Raw genomic sequence first — 19710 nt, forward strand, 5'->3', positions numbered from 1 at the left:
TTTGACTTGGCACAGAGATTTAGAAAAAGCATCAACTTTGGCGTGATTTAAATTAAAAAGTTAAAATTTCATTTGCAATAATGACATTCAATAGTTTTTAAATGCCGAAAAGTTGAAAAATATGAAAATTGATATGGAACATAGAAAATCGAAAATGGAACGAAGACGCAATTTTAAGACATCACAAAAACAAAAGATAGACAAGAACATGAGAGAGAGAGAGTAATAAATTTGCTACAAAATTGTATAAAACAAAAATAAATAAATAATTAAGTGGGGACAAGCATGAAAACATACCTAAAGGTGGGGTTAAATAAATATTTGTAAGGGCAAAAGTTTACTACATAAAAATAACTGAAACTTTGGAAAGGGAGTAAGCCTTTTAGGCACGTGTTAGAAGGTAAATTGTCCATAGATCAATTTCACAGATCACCACACCTGGCAAAAGCTTCCAATAGGATTTAGATCACCTCTCAAGGCAATGATCTAAACAATCTCGATGACCTAAGATCAGGTCACGTAGGATCACCAAGTTCCTACCAAACATTGTGATCCAATCACTGACTGTAGATAACTTCAATTTTGAGGTGATCACCTCATACCAAAGACCACTTAAGAGAAATCAAAAGTCACTGCCTAGATCATTACTACCAATGTTCTACTCCTCTGTTTCTCTTCCACCCACTCACATGGCCATACTATTAATTTTGCTACTTCAAGAGAAAACTTAGTTCATTGCAAGTTTGGTGGTCATTTACAATGATATGCACAATACATGCTTAGTTGCAGCATGCATTAACTATGTATATCTTTAAAAAAAAAAAAAAAGATTCACGGAATAGGAAGCAAGATAACAAGGTAATTTCATTAAAAAAAGATAATGGGGAGAAACAACAAAAAACTCAGCTAATAGAAGACATCTGACATACAAAATGAGAATAAATAAGAGTCCAACTCATTCAAAATATGTAGAGGGAAGATCAACTGGGTCGGAAACCAACTTAAACTCTCCCATTAGAAGAGAGGTAATATTAAACATATGTGGACAACCTAAATCTTCTTTTACCACAATTATTTTATGTAAAAGTAAAGTAGATAGAATTGTTATAGCACATTCAGAACACTAACAAAGAAAAAGAAACAATGACATAAACACATTACAAACATAAGAACTGTATAGACTCTAACATTCATGCCACTTGAACATTCTGACAGTGAAAAACCAAGTTAAAATGAAGTGTGTATTCTTAACATACTCTGAATCAGTTTCTTCATCTAGCATTCGAAACAGATTATCTTCTATTTGTTCATCAATAATGGAAACCTACAAGGGACACCATCAATACAAGAATCCAAAAAAGTAATAAGAGATGAGGCATTAGCAAATGGAAAGAACAGAAATGAGCACATGTCTTCACTACTCACAGGGTCCTTCTCAATGAGATGTCGTACAGTGGAGACTGCAAGATGCCTTAACATCGGCTGTTTCAAAGAAAATCCGCTTTTAAATGTGGATTGAACCCAAACATAAGCTATTTCATTGAGAACTATCAAAGTAAAGAGGAAAGAACCTGTCTTGATGACAGAGTCAGCAGAAGAGTTTGGACATGGGAGTGCACCGAAGCAGCATGTGGTGCAAAAAGAACAAGCTGTTGTGTAAAACGGACACTCCTGCAAGATTGATAGCCGATCAATTATCATCCATTAAGAAAGTAGAACATTAAATTCTACCAAATGTCCAAATCAACTCAAGCAATGGTTGCATAGTAGTATAGTTGCAAGAGAAAATAGAGAAATAGGACAAAGTTCAGAACATACTCAAGTACTGTAGCTGTTTCTTGTGAGGAACTAATCTCCGCAATAACAGACTGAAAAGAAAATTCAACATATGTGCACCAAAGTTTGAGATAAAATCGAGAAATGTATTGATATACTGATCTAACTCAAGGACTCATTAGTCTCAATCAAAAGGAAATTACAGAGATGACGATACCTTGCAGCGTGAAAAGAAAATGCTGCCAGAGGCAAGCTCAGGACCAAGAACGGCAACTATTGCATTTATAAGGCGTCCCACACCTTGCTGAAGGTCAACCCTTCCTATCTCCTCGGACAGCAAAATCTCCAAAGCAAGGCCAAGTGTTGCCTGCAAATTAGGAGCTAAAGTTGAGGCTGGGGGAAGAGTGAGAGAACTTTAAGAACCAATGAAAATTATCTGCCTAAACCCTTCCACTAAGCATCCAACTTAAAACCATTTGGTGATAGGTGGAGAGATATAACCTGAATATACGGCCACAACAGATATTAAATTTATCCAATGCGGCATAACACCACTAAACACTCCCCTAACATGTAGCCCAATTCTAGCAACCAGAACAAATGTATTTAATATGCGTAGAACAAAAAAGGGGCAACAAACAACCTTAAACAATAAGGTGTACATCTTGATAGTGACAGTAACCTGTTCTTTAGCAATTACTCTGCTATATTTTTCCTAACAAGTCAACAAAACATCTACTCTCTGTGATGAAAATTTTAAAGTTAGATGCATTGTACTATCTCCAAGATTAGCATTGAATAAATATCATTGATTCAGTCAAAATGCGTGTTAAAAATCATTTAAAATGTTTTCATACACTGAGGCTTTCAACAAATATTACCACTCCTAACTCTAACATACCTTCTAAACTAATGGGTAAAAGACAGTCCAAACCACACAGGCTCTCACAAATATCAGCTTTTTTTTGAGTCAATCGAGAATCAAGAGTCATGAAATTGATTACCTGGACATGAGATACAAAGGACAAGCCAGCAGCTTCAATAGTCAAAAGAAGTCCATGCAAAGACCAGATCTGTAAGCCAGGGATTGCACTTTTAGCCAGCAAAGAAATTGAGCTCACGGTTGTAGGCACCAAAGTTGACAGTGCCATCCCTCCAGCACTGCAACAAAGATAAACAATTGAATAAGAAGATATATCCCTCTGTATTTAAGATATTGCAAACTACCACATAAACCATCATCAAAGATGATCAAAAATAGTAAACTAAGATTAACAAGCATCTAACCATGGCATTGTATTAAACTTAACACAGAAACAACCGTGAAATGTGACAACACGCCATAGGATGATTAATAAAGTAAACCACTTCAAACAAGAAATCAGAAACTAAAACAGCTTTTAACAAATTATGCCACCAATAATGCAACTCTTTAAGCAGTTCACAACAATTTTTAAACTTGAACCGTTATACAAAAATCAAATCACTAACTCTCACTGTATAGGTGTCAACACATTTGACAAAGCTAAGCCTTGAGTCTGGTTTTAGGCATCCATTGCTCATGAGCTCCACCGACAACGGTTTGGTACAATGCATCGTAATAACTTCATGCCCGAACAAATGTAAAGATTGTTAATTGTAACCCTTAATTTGGATCAATAGGAACCTTAAATCAATTACTGGTCTTTGATAAAAATGCAGTTAGCCATAGGATGCTGAGCCACTAGACTTACCAAATTGACAACAGAAACCAAGCAAGTTAGGACGATTAAGTTTAATATTTAAGGAAAGTTTTTGCATTGTAAAACAATTTAAAATCAGTAGTAGGGGCTCAATAGAAGAAAAAAATGTAAAAAGATAATGAATGTACTTGCTGAAGACTGATATATATTGTTATGTGTCAGGGCTACTGTAGGTTTAGGGCTGTTTTAGTCTTTTTCATATTCTCTACTCTATTATAAATAGAATGGCCACATTGTGGAAATTAACCTTCAATCAAATATGTGAAAGTAGTTGACATGGTATCAGAGCCCTACCATCCAAAAACCTAAAAAAAAACCCCCCCAAAACCCTAAAAAGGGAAAAAAATCCAAAACCAAAATAAAAAAGAAGGTACTCGTCAGATCGTTGTAACTATGTTGATTGGATTCTAACAAGATCGGTAGAACTTGTTAGTTGAATATGAGGTTCATTAGTTTTTAATGTGTTGAATTTTTTTTTTTAAATAATGGTGGAAAAGGGTAAGTGAGATGGCATTAGAAGGTAGTAAGAGTGTGGAGGTTGTGTCCTCACATCACAAAATAGTTGATGTTATGCTAGCTGGAGATGGTTTGAATTTTGTAGAATGGAAGTCTCTAGTTAAGGTTAATGTAAGAGGACTTGGGAATGAAGCACATCTTACCGACCCCTGTCCAGAAAAAGAAGATGCTGCCAAGGTATGGATGATAGATGATGGAAGATTGTTTTCTCAGATTTTTAATTGTATTGATAGAAAGATGGTTCTTTCAATGCAACATACTACGACAATTAAAGAGTTACAGGAATTATTGCATGGGTGTTTTTCAGGTACAAAGAATATGAAGATATTGTATAGTTTATCACAGAAGGTTAGTCGTCCAAGCCAGAATGGACGTACAATTATGGATTATTATTATGATTATAAGCGTGCTAATGAAGATTTTTACACTGCCCTGCTACTTTCTACTGACGTGGCTAAGAAGAAAGAACAGTGTGGGAAATTGTTTGTCTTTAGTTGGCTATCTAGTGTAAATTCAGAGTATGACGTGATTCATTCTCAACTCTTGGCTAACAAGGATGTTTCTTCATTGTTTGATGTTGTTACCACCGTACTGAGTGTTACCAAGGAAAGTGTTTTTACTACTAGTGATGTGTCAGATCGATCTGCCTTGGTCTCACAGGGTACTAATGGGTTTGGCAGTGGATATAGAGGAGGATCAGGTGGGGGAAAAGGCAATTTTAGAGGAGGTCGTGGCGGAAAAGGAGCAAGTGGTTGTGGAGGTCAAAGAGTGTGTTATAGTTGTGAGAATAAGGTCACCTCAAGAATCAGTGCTCTAAACCCCGACAGGGACAACAAAATTATCATTATCAGTCTCCTTCACAGGGGCAACAACAACAACAACAACAACAACAACAGTAACAAGTCCCCTCTAAATTTGCTCATGCAGCATCACAAGTTAGCGATTCTACTACACCTAGCACCGAAGGCCATACAATAATTATATCTGATGAGGAGTTTTCTACATATATCCAATTCCAGAAGTCTCAGCAGCCTTCATTCTCTTCTACTGCTACCTTAGTTAAGACAGGTAATCCCACAGCAAGTCTTTCTTCTTCATCTCATCACTGGGTCATTGACTCAAGTGCCACTGACCATATGACAGAAAATTCAGGTATTTTATCCACTTATAGACATTCCAATCTTTGTCCTAATGTCACTCTTGCTAATGGGTCAACTACTAAAGTCTTAGGTAGTGGTAGTACATCTGTTACTTCATCATTGCCTTTATCTTCAATTTTGCATCTTCCTCATTTTCCATTTAAGTTGATGTCCATTAGCCAGATAACTAAATCCTTAAATTGTTGTGTTGCCTTCTTTCCTAGTTATTGTCCATTTTAGGATCTCTTGACTTGGAAGATTATTGGTAATGAGAATGAATCAAACGGATTATATCTACTGGATAAAGCTATTGTTGCTCTTCCTTCTGCTGGTGCATCAATTGCCTGTTCTAGTGATCTTTCCCCTTTCCTACTTCACAGTCAACTTGGTCATCCGTCTCTATCAGAGTTGAATAAAATGTGTCCTGAGTTAATATCTGAGTCTAGTTTACCCTGTGATTCTTGTGAGTTTGCCAAGCACCGTCATGTGCCATATGTGCCATATGTGTCTAGAGTCAATAAGAGGGCTACATTTCTTTTTGAATTAGTTCATTTTGATGTTTGGGGTCCATGTCCCGTGACTTCAAAAACCAATTTTAAGTATTTTGTAACACTTGTTGATGACTTTTCCAGAAGTACTTGGTTATATTTAATGAAATCTAGATCTAAGTTGTTTTCTATCTTTGTTGCATTTTGGGCAGAAATTCGTACTCAATTTCACTCTAATATTCGTATCCTCCGTAGTGATAATTGTGGCATTCCTAACGGGGGACCCACTCCAAGGTATTGTTACGCATGGCTGAATCATCACATTCCCAGTCCGCTGCAGCGGCCCTCTGATCCTGGGATTCAAACCCACGCCTTTTGTTTCCCCCGAAGGGAAATCCTTTAACCATTCTAGCTGCCGAACAATACCTTGGAGTGGGTGCCCCGGTGGGAATGCCACAATAATGCTAAAGAGAATTTCTCTGATTGTTTTAGTTCTTACATGATACAAAACAGTATTATTCATCAGTCTTCTTGTATTGTTACTCCTCAGCAAAATGGAGTAGCAGAGAGAAAAAATCGTCATCCTATGGAAGTTGCTAGAGCCTTAACGTTTTGAATGAGTTCCTAAAGTTTTTTGGGCTGATGTTGTTCATACAGCAGCTTTTCTTATTAACCGAATGCCTTCATCTGTTATTCAAGACCAAACACCATATTATATCTTGTCTCCAAACCAGTCCTTATTTCCTATACCTCCCAAGATATTTGGTTGTACTTGTTTTGTTCAAGATATGTGACCCCTTTTTAATAAGCTCGATCCTCGTTCATTGAAATGTATATTCTTAGGTTATTCACGTACACAGAAAGATTATCGTTGTGACCCACCAGAGTTAGGCAAGTATCTTGTTCTCGTGATGTCACATTCTTTGAGCATAGTCCTTTCTTTGCTAGTCTTCCTTCCTTTATTGCTGAGACTGAGCCAGCAGATGGTTTCTTGATTTATATAGTGAGTAATCTGAGTCTTGATACTCTATCTCTTTCATCTCAACCTCCTATCACACAGGTGTACACCCATTGTCATGGCACTGATGCAGCACTTCTTCAACTCGTAGATACGTCGTCAGATTCAATTCTCATACCAACTTCTACATCAGTAGATTCTGATCTTGATCTCCCTATTGCTCTCCAAAAGGTAAATGTCAGCGCACTCATTCCATCTCTTCTTTTGTGTCCTATGATCATCTTTCTCATTCTTCTTGTTCCTTTGTTGCTTCTCTTGATTCAGTTTCACTTCCAAAGACTCTTACTGAGACATTATCTCATGATGGTTGGCAAACTGCTATGGAAGAAGAAATGTTGGCTCTTGAGACTAATAGTACTTGGAATTTAATTTCTCTTCCATCAGGTAAAAAGGTCATTGGTGAAAGTGGGTTTATACAATAAAGGTGAATGGTACTATTGATAGATTTAAAGCCCGATTGATAGCTAGGGGTTATACTCAAACTTATGGTGTGGATTATACACAAATTTTCTCCTGTAGTTAAATTAACCTCTGTTATTATATATTTTTCTTTAGCTGCTACTCATCATTGGCCTGTAGACCAATTGGATGAGAAGAATGCATTTCTTCACATTAACTTACGGGAAGAGGTGTGTATGGAGCAACCACCTGGGTTTGTTGCTCAGGGGGATTTTGGTAAAGTATGCAAGTTGAGAATATCAGTGTATGGGTTGAAACAATCTCCGAGAGCTTGGTTTGAGAGGTTTAGTGATGTGGTATTGGAGTTTGGACTGTTGCAAAGTTCATGCGATCATACTATGTTCTTTCGACATACTGACAATGGTTGTATTTTGCTAGTTGTTTATGTTGATGATATTGTGATTACAGGTAGTGATGAACAAGGTATTCATGATCTAAAGGTTTTTCTTCAAGAAAAATTTCAAACGAAAGACTTAGGTTCCTTAAAATACTGCCTAGGGATTGAAGTAACTTGCTCCAAAAAGGGTACATTTCTCTCCCAAAGAAAGTATGAACTAGATTTGCTCGAAGATGTTGGATTGTTTGGAACAAAGCCTTGTGAGACTTCTATGGACTCAAGTGTGAAGCTTATGGCAAGAGAGGGGGAGGCATTTGCAGATCCTTAAAAATATAGACGGTTAGTTGGGAAATAAATTATTTGACAGTGACTCGCCTTGATGTTTCTTTTCCAGTGCGTAGTAAGTTAATTCATGTCAGCACCTACTACTATTCATTGGGATGCTTTGGTTCGTATTCTTAAGTATTTAAAGGGACACCAGGCAAAAGGGTTGTATATGGAGATCATGGACATGCTCAAGTTGATGGCTTTACTAATGCCGATTGGGCTGGGTCACCAGATGATAGGAAATCTACTACAGGATATTGTGGGTTGTGGCAGGAAATTTGGTATCATGGAAGAGTAAGAAGCAGAATGTGGTATCAAGGTCTAGTGCAGAGTCTGAGTATTGCACTGTGGCACAAACTACTTGTAAGCTTATGCGGATTCATCATTTGTTGGAGGAAATTGGTTTTTCAGATTCATCTCTTATGAGATTGTGGTGTGATAATCAGGCAACTATGCATATTTCTTCTAATCCAGTGTTTCATGAAAGCACAAAACATCTTGAGGTTGATTGTCATTTTGTACGAGAGAAGATTCAACAGAAATTGATATCTACTTCCTATGTGAGCAGGGGAGAGCAGTTAGCAGATTTGTTTACTAAGAATCTTTCTCGAGTTAGTATTGATTATATTTGCAACAAGCGCGGTATGATCAATATCTATGCTCCAGCTTGAGGGGGAGTGTTAAAGACTGATATATATTGTTATGTGTTAGGGCTATTATAGGTTTAGGGCTGTTTTAGTCTTTTCCATATTCTCTATTCTATTATGAATAGAACAGCCAAATTGTGGAAATCGACCTTATATCAAATATAGAAAGTAGTTTACAATACTCAGAATTATGATTGGTGCTTAGATAAAAAATTTATTTTGTGGACAAATTTGATATTAAATAGATTAACCTTAAACCTATCTTCACTTTTCAATTAAAAGCTAACAACCCACTTCTCAGCGAAAGAACTCAGACATAAAAACATTTATTTGCAACCAAAATCATAATAAGCCTATGAAGATAAAAGCAATTAAAACAAAGTCCAAAAAAGGAACAGATACAAAGAAGAAGGGCAAAAAGTTTTGAAATTTCACCTGCGATGAATACATCCTAGGGAAAGAGCAATTGAGCCAGCATAATTTGAATCTGTTATACCATTTAGCTCTCCAAGCAACAATCGAGTCTGCATAACGAAAATAAACCAAAAAAAATTGCCTAATTACTTAAATCCTCATATTGGATTCGAGTCAAATAAAAAAAGCTATCTAATCAAATCAAATCAAACCATTCAAACAGCCATACAATTTTGGCAACTGTGAGCATTAGGTGTCAATAAACTCAAATGCATTGTTCTCAGTATCTCACAGGCCCACTTTTAACAAAAGAATACAGCAAAATGCAGCATGAATAACACAATATGGAACTGACCATCCTGGCTGTGAAGATATCACTTCCAAGGCGAGCTAAAAGACCAAGACCCTCTGATGATGCCCTACGTTGTGATGCACAAATGTCTCCCTCAATTAGTATACCCTATCAAATCAAAACAAGGCACAACTAAATGGAACTTATTCTCAATAATGCAATAAAAATCAATATTTCTGATAAGAGATTTGTACCTTAAAAATAGCTTGAGCCAAATTTAATATCTCTAACTCTAATGATTGCGGACGTAACGCGAGCAAAGCCTGAGGTTAATATATCTAGGGTTATATCCCCACAAAGTTTTTTCTACACATAATATACAAGAATAGCAAGCACCTTCAACCCAGCAAGTAACCCCACACATATATTGGTTACACTTGCAGCATGCCATGGTTGCCTTTTCCCAGCTTTTAGACACTGCTCCATCATTCCAAGAAGTGACAGCATACCACCACTATTCTGCCATTTGACAATCCAGCTTATGTTGAAATAATTTGGAGAACCAGAGTTTTAAGTGAAACAAAGAAAACCAAACACCAAACAACATAGTATAATTTTAAATGAAACAAAGATAATTAAACACCAAACAACAAAGTATAATCTTACCTGAGCAGCAAATATGATTCCAAAGCACAGAAGCATTTGATTTACGAACATCTTATTTATAGTCTCCGGCTACCCAAAATTAAATAAAAACAAAAAACAAAAAGTGTTAGCAAGTACTAAATCATTGATGATGGAGAAAAAATATATGCCATCTGAATTAAAGGAAAAGTAAAAGATTAGTCTGAAAACACAAAATCGTGTGTATATAAGCATGACTCAAAAGTTATATTTGAAAAGATAGCCACTCAGGTTGCATCTGAATTAAGAGAGAGAAATTTTCATGGCTGCATAGATGGAAAAAAAAAATCAGGGAAGGGAGCTTTGAGAGAGTGCATATTTCCAATGCAAAGAAACTCTTAAGGGCTACTAAATTCTTTTGAAACTCAAGCAACAGGTGTTCTTCACTTACTCCCAACCATACAGCGAGTATCAGTGGATGTTATAACAAGATGTCCAAAAAGAAGCATGAAGAGGTAAAAGATCAGGCATCACACAAGAAGGTGGGACAAACAGTAGGCATTGAAGCTTGCTAAACATACTAGATATATGAGCTAAGAATCTTTACCATGATGGATAACAGAAGATGGTAGCAGAGGGAAGCAAAGGATACAGAGGAACACATTGCATACTTTCTATGCTCCTATCAAAATGATCTCAGTGCTCTCACTCAGCCCTCCCCCATTACCAAAGCTGAGGTACAAAAAATAACTAATTACCTGAGGAAAACTTGAAATTTCATTATCCCATACACAAGGCATGAGCCCATCTTTTCCACCTTGAAAAGCACGAAGTTCATCTTCAAACCAATCCCTGAGAAAAGACAACCAACGAGAAGGAAAACTCTTAAATTTTATGATTGAAGAAATGAATTTAAGTCAAAAAAATGGCTAAAAATAAAAAATAGATGCAAAATTGAATGTTGTCAAGCTAGCTAAAACATGAAAGGATGTGAAGAACCTTAATTAACAAATACTACCATATCTAACAAAACTTAAGAAAAAGAAAAATTATCACAAAAAGAAAGTCAGACACCTGCCAGGAATCCAAGGGCCCAACCATGCATCTCTTCTGTCTAACAGGAACCTTAAGCATGAACTTTCCTCACATCCAGAAGCATTTCTTTGTCATAGCACAACATGAAGAAGCAAACAGCCAAATCAATCATTCATGTTTTCAAGAGAAAAAAATATGTGACTCTTCATCATTTTCAAAAAAGGAAAAATGAAAATATGGAATAAGTAATATGATACAAGTAAGTACCTATAGGGAACTGTGCATAGTTGAATAATCCGAGAATGGTCACTCCTATAGGCCATAGGATCAGGAAGGGACTGATAGGCCATTAGCGTTCTGATAATGAATACGTCCATTGCAGGCTTAATATTTGGTTGTTCTTTGGCTGCCAACAGAGAGATATAGGACAAAGCCCTGCTTTGCAATGCATATTAAAAAATTCTGTATGTGCAGTTGTGCAATAGAACTCCAATTTATAATATAATAATACGTTATGCTAGAATAGTATAAAAGAGGGGATGAGGGATTTGTTGGATAAAAAGTAACATATTAAGCCATACCTATTGAGATATAGAATCACTGGTTGAAGTAAAATCCCACTAATTGTCGAATTGGATGAAACAAAGCATCGTACAAATGATGTAAGTGCATCAATTGCTGCAGACCACACACTAAAAAAGGAAAGGGAGAAAAAGATAATAACCAAGTATGCATCAACTTATCAATAGAAAAACCATAATAATATACCTTTCAATTTGAAAATAATCTATAATTTAAGAATGATTTGAAAAAATACACTTTTCATTCAAAAAAGAAGAAGAAAACAAAAAGGAATGAGAGAGAGAGATCAGTGAATTTTGTTATAAATGACAAGATGGAATGAATTTCATTCAGATTCTTAGACAAAATAACAGGTGATGGAACAGCAAAAAAGTTTCATCACCATGCCAAGTTGGACCAAGCTCTTATTCCTTTTTTTTTAAGATCAATTCAATCCGTCCCATAAAGGCTGCCAATGACGAGCCTGAAAGCAAGCACTGGCCCCAAAAGAAGAACAAAAAAATGGGGGCAAATGAAACCAAAACAAGAAATAAAATCTCAGAAGATCAAAGGAGAGTATTAGGAAGAGCTACTTTTTGGGGTGGTAAGGTTTCAAAAATGCCAACTTCTAAGTAAGTGTCCAAACCTAAGAGTATCAAGATCAAATTCTTAATATTGCGATACTTCAATTTAAGAAGAAATTATATTTTTCGAATTCTGGACACATACAGCCAGCTACTAACTCCTTTGTCAGATTAATCTGGAAAAGAAAAAGTAAGGATTTACCTGCAAATTTAACTCAACCCTATCCCAACTGGAAGCAGCCATATACCACTACGTCTATGGTCACATTCAAAGCTTATAATGTTATTTGAGGAGTCTTGTCGCGATATAGTTAATAATCAGGATGGCTTATAGTTTCACCCCAATTTAATGCCTAGTCTCCTTTCAATGCATCACAAAATAATGACCTGCATTCTTCGTGGACCTCAAATTTATAACTTATGATTTTATTTTTCTTTTAATTTTTCACTTTTCTTTGGCATTTGAAGATTAGAAATAATCCATACTATTATGAAAATCAATAAATTTTAAATGTGAAAGAAAAAATTAAATCAAATATTTCTCCAGGACTATGTGCCAAAGTCAAAAATAAAATAAAATCTATTCAGGCCAAAGAAAGGAATGAAGTATATTGCGACAAAAACATCTTAAGTACTATAATTTGAGTTTGTCTGACGATAGTCGGACAAGCTACCATGTAAAATCTAGGTTAGATAAAACCATGGGGAGTAATACAACATAAAAGCCAAGACAGACAGCAGAAGCATAAGAGTCCCAACTGATCATAGCAAATAACATAAGCCAGAACAGAATAACACACTTATTCATCGGCTTACCGAATCCTAGATTGTAAATCTCCACTTTGTCTAATAACATCTTCTGGGTTCCCACTGAAAAGGTCAGCCCACAAGGAAAGAATATCAAAGACCTGATCCTCAAGCTCCTGCATGCATCAAAAAAAGCGTCATAAGATACTAATACTGATTACAGAAAATGATCAGCATATGCTTGTCCAGGAAAAAAAAGGAAAGAAACGAAAATGACCCAGTAAAGAAATAACTCTATACCTCCTTTGGCATAGCAGATAGTAATGATGATAAGAGTAACCATCCAGCTTCTTCTTCCACCATGGCAGTAGCAGCATTTCTACTAAATTCAGTCAGCATTTTCCTTGAAACTTCAAGAACTGACTTGGGCAATCTAAGGACAAAATCATGTAAATACTTCCAAGTTAAATTACCCAATCGAGTAGGAACCAAAAATATAGTGTCAATAGATTACTTTTGACTAATGTCTCAAGAAGCACAACTTTAGAATTTTGGAGAACATAGAAAGTAAACTGTCATAAAAGAACATTACCTAGCTGGATAACCAAAAGGTAATTTTGGTGAAATGGAAACTAAAGCAGCCAAAACTGTTGCTTGCCCATGCAAAGAATCAAGCTCAACTTTCAAATTGCTTCCCTGGACACAATGGATTAAAATACTTAATTAAATACATTTTAAAATCATCAAAAAAAAAACTTGCAATATGTGAAAAACACAAAAAATAAAAAAATAAAATGGGTGACAATAACACTATATTATAAATAAATCACTAATGAGCAAATGGAGAAACAGAAATAGATGGAAGAAGAAAAGAGAGAATATTTTGAAGAAAATTGGTAACTTCCCCACCTTTGGTTGGAGGATAGCATCACTCCACTTTTAAAAAAATAATAATAATAAGATGCCCCATCATCAAAAGTAAGGGCATTAAGAATAAAACTTACAAGAATTTGCTATGAGGAAAGAGAAAAATACTGCTCTCGTTTCCCATAATCAATTTTCACTCATTACTCAGCTAAATAATATTTCTAACAGACAATCTTGTGATTTATCACATTTATTTTGTATTTTTCAAGATTTCTATATCAACCAAGAGTTTTAAGCATAAGGAAAATCTTTTCATTCCCCTCACTAACATGATGGTGCCTTACAACTTGGATAAGGTAAAACCACCTACAGCAAGAGTTTTCTCTTGTTGCTTAATTAACGAAAAAGAAGGGACTGCAAAGACAAATAGAAAAGGAGGACGATAGTGAAGAAAGAGGAAGATGAGAGAGATGGAACACATGAAGCTAGGAATCAGCTAAGAGTTCTTTTTTACAATTGAACTCTGTAAAAGCTTTATTATCGACAAGAAGTGGGGATAATTTTACCTCAAAATTTGAGGGTATTTGCTAACCTTCAGACATTATGCACAACAATGGCAAATAATTACTAAAAGAAATACTACAACATATAGACGCAGAAAAACATGCTAGCATGGAATCATGCTATGGTAAACTGATGTTTCATTCATGTCCTAACAACATGCAGCAACCTTGACATTTGTTGAAATCAATGTCTGTCAGGCTTTTAAAAACAAAGAAGGATTCAAAATTATTTCAATTCCAGCTTTTTGTTATTTTCATTTGCAATCATCACCAAGTTTGAACCACAGATATTGAACCCTAATCAATGCCAAGGATACCTAAAACCAAAAGAGAACCACATAGCTAACAGACACCAACATAACTGATATCTGAAGAATTTTAACATTAGAAAATGCCTGGTTATACATGGCACATCAGATGTAGATCCCTCCTGATGGGTACCAATTTAGTTTACAAAATGGAGATATTTGACAGGAGGATAGTCTGTGTTTGAACTTAGAACTGAGCAGATGACATAACATATGTTTATCAACAAAATCCCACAGTCATGGCACATTACAGTGCATAAAATATGAGAGTTTTGTTACAAATTTACATCCTCTATATGCAAGTGGTTAGAAAAAACCTAGGAAAAATTTCAGAATCTCCAAAACTTGGTTACTTGATACCATGATCATTTTGGATGTAGAAACATCGCAAACAACAATGAGATAAGAATGACCATCTATAAAAGAAGAACAATATGTATCAGGCTATGCTCAATTGATCATTGCAGTCATAATGATGGACAGAGATTTAAGTTCTGCTATCCTGACCTATCAAACCCTAACAGTTCTCTTCATCCAGTACATAAAACTTGAAATTTGCTATAATATATGTATATGACAGTTAACTACAAATCATGATCCCTGGTTATTGATGTCGAAACAATTCTTACATGCCTACAGCTAAATGCAATTACAGCATAGTAAGTTGAGCACAGACTAATGAGATTCACTACTAGGGCTTAACCAAAATATTTGGAATACCTTTCATTTGAGAGGAGTAACAAGAGCTTCTAAGGTGAAATTTTTCAATATCAACTAATGCAAGGCCTACATTGTGTCTATGCACGTGTGAGTGCACAGATGTGAATGTAAGTGGGTGTTTCTGGTCACTACAGAAATTAGTATACACACCACAAAGGAGAACACAGAAGAAAATGCTCACATTCTTTATCAATAAAATTATGAAATTAGGATAATTTGATACAGCATTACTGACTAAACCAAGAGAAAAAAACAAATTACTGACCTTCATATAATTAAGCAAATCAGGAGAGATCCTAGACTGAACATGGGAAACGTAATAAATGGGGAAAATTAAACTTTATCCCTCATAATTAGGTGATGGAGGACGGAAATATGCTAGTTGAGGGATCTCTTCCTCCTACTTGTTTTACATCATTTAGGCAGAACTCAATTTGCAGCATTTGGTTTCAAAAGTGACACTGAATTCATTATGATTGACTCTGCTACTCAAGGAGGCTACAACATTAGACCTTCAACTAAAATGAGATATTCATAAATTTAACTTTTTTTCACCTTAATATACCTCTAAAAGTATAAAAGTAGTTATATTAGTGAAACAATCAGGTTGATTTTCAAATGACCGTGATCTTTTTTCTACTTAAATTAAGATTAAAAAATTCTAAAATATGAAAAGAAGGGCAATTTAGTCAACTTGTGTAAAATTTTAACAAAACACAAATGTTTGATTAGCAATATAAACCACAAGGGGTTATATAAAATATTTAAAACCATGGGTTTAAAATGAATTTCAGTGAATAACAGCAACAAATGAACATTAGCATGCAGCCCAAAAATAGATGCTTTTATGCCAAAATACTAAAATTACCTTTTCAAAGGAAACACTTTCCCTTAAAGCATTCAGTGTGGTCACCCCATAAGATATCAAACCACCAACACAAGTGGGATCAACCTCAGCCAATGCACGCAATGTTAAAGCAGCCTCAACACGTACCTATCCATAAATATCCAAATAATATTATATTATGCAGAGACAGGATATTGTAAAAATAACAAGCAGAAGGTTAGAACATTAATGCTAAATTTTACAAAATACAATTTAATTTCCCATCCATAAATAGCATGCCAAAATCAAAGTCACTTCTTGAGATGTATGCTTGTCTATTTCCATTTTATTTCAACATAGATGAATGGGATCTTCTTTCTAACAATTTCAATAATATACAAAATAATAAAACCAAATACATATTCATGACTTATAAGACCTCTGAATACATCTAAACATGTTTAACTTCTGTAAACGTAAGAGATACATAATTAAGAGCTTACAAGCTGGGCAGAGTGAGATACTGCTGCAACAACTGTGTTATCCAAAACTTCCTTGAATTCATGTGGAACCTACATAAAGAAAAATTGAGTTCACAACATTAACATGATTAAACATACAAATAGCCCTAATGTCAGATTTTCTTAAGTCCTATTATGTCATGAATTAACAAACAAAAGCCAAACAAATTAGGCATATTAGCATTTCTACGCACCCCAAGAAAACAAATAAATCATGTGTTCGTCACTTCCCAAAGTGTATTGCCAAGATTAGAGTTAAATTTAAATAGGTAGCTAGATCTAGCCACGATTCAGTCAAGAGAGCTAGGCTAAGAGCAATTCGCAATATTCTCAAGCTAGGAAGAAAAAGATTTGGGTCATAATCACCTACTTAGCAATGACCTATTTCCATTCAGCTACATTGGCAAAACCTGCAAAATACATAAATGTTCATGGATGTGGGAATGAAGCAGCTAAACTGCACCACCAAGACAAACATAATAACTTTAGATTTTTTTTTTTTTTGGTCAAATAATAACTTAAGGCTGACAACAACAATAACAGTTTGGTTCCACTAGCTGGGTAAGAAGTGTAAAGGCTGGACTAAACTAGTACGACCAGCCCAAAAATCCAAACTGGAATCAACTTAAGAAGCCAACAGCCCAAATCTGAACGCAACAGAACTCGAATGCAATTTGCTTCAAAAGCAGAAATGGAAAAAGCTTATCAGAACCCAAAAAACCAAGCCAATTGGCCTGCAACCTGATCTCCATCGACCTGAAACCTAAAATAACTAAAGCCCAAAATGATGAAAACCAAAATAACCCATCCCTAACCCCATCCTACCTACCTGATTAGCATCTCTGATTGTCAAATATTCCTCAGGCAACACAAGATTTCTCTAATTGAACCATACTCTGCCTATGATGGTGCTTTGACAACAAATACCAATGTGTGTCTCTAGCATTAGTGGGGAAGGTGACACAATTCCATACCTGTATGCAATGCCATGTAGTTGCAACACAAGGTACTTCAATTAAAAGTGGTTGAGTCAATGTAACAAAGATGACACATAGTTTATTACAAGTTAAAAGAAGTTTTCTATACTATGTGTTTGTATCTCCACAATTCATACCAATAATCTATCCATATCTCTATCCATGCTAGTAATTTCATTTTCCAAAAATTTTCACCTTTCTTGAAAATCAAAATACATATCAAGCTTAGAAAGCTTGATGATGAGAGCAAGTTAGCACCTATGCTGATGCTACAAATGCATCAAATGCAATTACACTCCAAATTTATGACTATTTTATAATTTTTTTATGTTATTCAAATCATGTGGTACAATGTAGAACATAAATTAGTACAACTAACAACTTCTGAAAAAATATATATGCACACATCATGATCTATCTGGAGAATTCATCCTAAAGGAGGACTAGAAAATCAACTATTAAAAAACTCATCACCCAAGATTTAATAAAAAAAAATGCATTGAGGAAAGAAGATAAATTTTGCATAAACAATGTACCTCTCCTAAAGTTTTCAAAGTATATGATAGTGTACGTAGAGCGGCAATTTTCATGGAAGGGCTAGCCTCTGGAGATTGAAGCTGCAAATTTCCAACACCATCCCCCCCCCCCCACAAAACACCAAAAAAAAAAATTTAAACATCACCTTTGGAACAGATACCATAATCAGCGATGCGAAACATTAAAAAAAAAAAATCATAAAGACTGAAGGCAGAAAATGAAACACTTGTAGCACACCTGCTTTCCAAGAAAAACTGTAAAGCTCCTTTGAGTAGGTTCTGTCATCTGATCAGTTACACCAACACGAAGGATATAGAGAACACATGCCTTCAGTGAAACAGGTAAAGTTCATTAGCTTTCGAAGGAAACCACAATGTCACATCATAATTCTGTTTGATAATGCATTTGATAACCCATATTAAATTCTACTTAATAGAGTTCTTTTAATAAGAAAATGTTGAAATTAGTACATAGAGAGCTTCTTATCACTTGACGTAGAACACACTCAGTCAATTTCACTTAAATTTTCTTTTTGGACTATATTACTGCTATAAATAATTAAGTTTTTCTCCAAAGCTTCTTCATTCTCTTCTTTGTTTAATGTAAGGGGATTCTCTCAAACCCCAAACTCTTTTCCAAGTTGATTGCACCCTAGTCCAGCATTCTCACAAGTAAGATCTTATATTTCTATGACTTTGCTTCTCATTGGTTTCTTCTTTGTTTTCCTTTATTCATATATAGTCTACAAAGATGATTGTCACAATAATATAATTCTAGCGGATAATGTTTGGATTGCAAGAAAGTATGAGAATCTAGAAAAAAAATTAATCACAGATTTATGGCTATTCTATTTGAGAATTTCTTCTACTTATATTTCGGTTGGGCTAATCTTATTGATGTAGCCTCTGGGATTTTACTTTTAAATTGCCGAATAGTAATTAGGTGAAGTTAATCCAAGGAAGCATAATACAGATACAATGTGCCGTTACCCATCCTACCCTTCTGTTTGAAAAGGGAAAAGAAATTGATGCCAACATCAACCCTCTAAATTAGTGTTCTTATACTTTTCTGACAAATGAATGTTATTCTCTTCAATACAGAACTTTCCCACACTTTCTCGCACAGCATTACCTAATAAGTGCCACTTAATGGACCAAATGCAAATCTCATTCCTGCCTTGTATCCAAAAAGGAGGATTTTTATTGCAAATCTCATTTCTATCTTTATGGAACAAATTCAAGCCAATAGCTGGATCCCCACCAGTTGCCAGCATGTTCGGTGATTAGACTGGTCATCTAGGGCCCTGAAGCACAGATAAGCCTTATGAATGAAAATTTTGGTTAGAAATCAATTGATGGTTTCTTGAATTTATAAGTCAAATCTATTAATACTTAGCCAGTAAGTAGTTGGGGAGGGACAACTTTTCAAATCTGTCTTAATGCTATTAAGAAATTTATTTAAGTTTGAGAAAGCTGTTGTATGTTGGTTTCCTTTTAAACCCAAGTAGACATAAGCTTCTTTGAGGAGTCTTAAGCTCCACCATAGTAATTTGGAGCTGTGACATTCACCAAGAAGGTAACGACTTTGAGTTTAATGAATGTGTTTAAGTAAAGAATAGATAAGTGGCAATGTTGATCTTATGCAATAAAGAAAGGCCCTCAGCTGAAAAGACTTGTTGAAGATTT

The 19710-nt window shown here is 35.2% G+C and overlaps 1 protein-coding gene across 7 annotated transcripts in view; it reads right to left on the reverse strand.

The window, feature by feature from the left end:
• The window catches only part of SWEETIE (HEAT repeat-containing protein), a 49038-nt gene that overhangs the window by 13083 nt on the left and 16245 nt on the right, over positions 1–19710 (reverse strand). For 6 of the 7 annotated variants that reach the window (XM_088805381.1, XM_088805380.1, XM_088805379.1 and 3 more), the window contains 22 exons: positions 18263–18352; positions 18025–18105; positions 16494–16562; positions 16033–16158; positions 13299–13402; positions 13007–13139; positions 12776–12882; positions 11396–11506; positions 11082–11249; positions 10854–10940; positions 10538–10631; positions 9822–9890; positions 9552–9674; positions 9410–9478; positions 9219–9323; positions 8885–8973; positions 2781–2937; positions 1994–2143; positions 1819–1868; positions 1572–1671; positions 1426–1482; positions 1257–1324 (listed from right to left, as the gene is read on the reverse strand). In XM_088805381.1, coding sequence (XP_088661507.1) covers positions 1257–1324; positions 1426–1482; positions 1572–1671; positions 1819–1868; positions 1994–2143; positions 2781–2937; positions 8885–8973; positions 9219–9323; positions 9410–9478; positions 9552–9674; positions 9822–9890; positions 10538–10631; positions 10854–10940; positions 11082–11249; positions 11396–11506; positions 12776–12882; positions 13007–13139; positions 13299–13402; positions 16033–16158; positions 16494–16562; positions 18025–18105; positions 18263–18352 — 2207 coding nt within the window. Of the gene's footprint in view, positions 1–1256; positions 1325–1425; positions 1483–1571; positions 1672–1818; positions 1869–1993; positions 2144–2780; positions 2938–8884; positions 8974–9218; positions 9324–9409; positions 9479–9551; positions 9675–9821; positions 9891–10537; positions 10632–10853; positions 10941–11081; positions 11250–11395; positions 11507–12775; positions 12883–13006; positions 13140–13298; positions 13403–16032; positions 16159–16493; positions 16563–18024; positions 18106–18262; positions 18353–19156; positions 19177–19710 lie in introns of those variants that run through there. The other variant, XM_088805383.1, reaches the window with a different exon arrangement.

The sequence above is a fragment of the Theobroma cacao genome, chromosome 4, assembly GCF_053813885.1.
Source record: "Theobroma cacao isolate CCN51 chromosome 4, ASM5381388v1, whole genome shotgun sequence".
Lineage (NCBI taxonomy): Eukaryota > Viridiplantae > Streptophyta > Magnoliopsida > Malvales > Malvaceae > Theobroma > Theobroma cacao.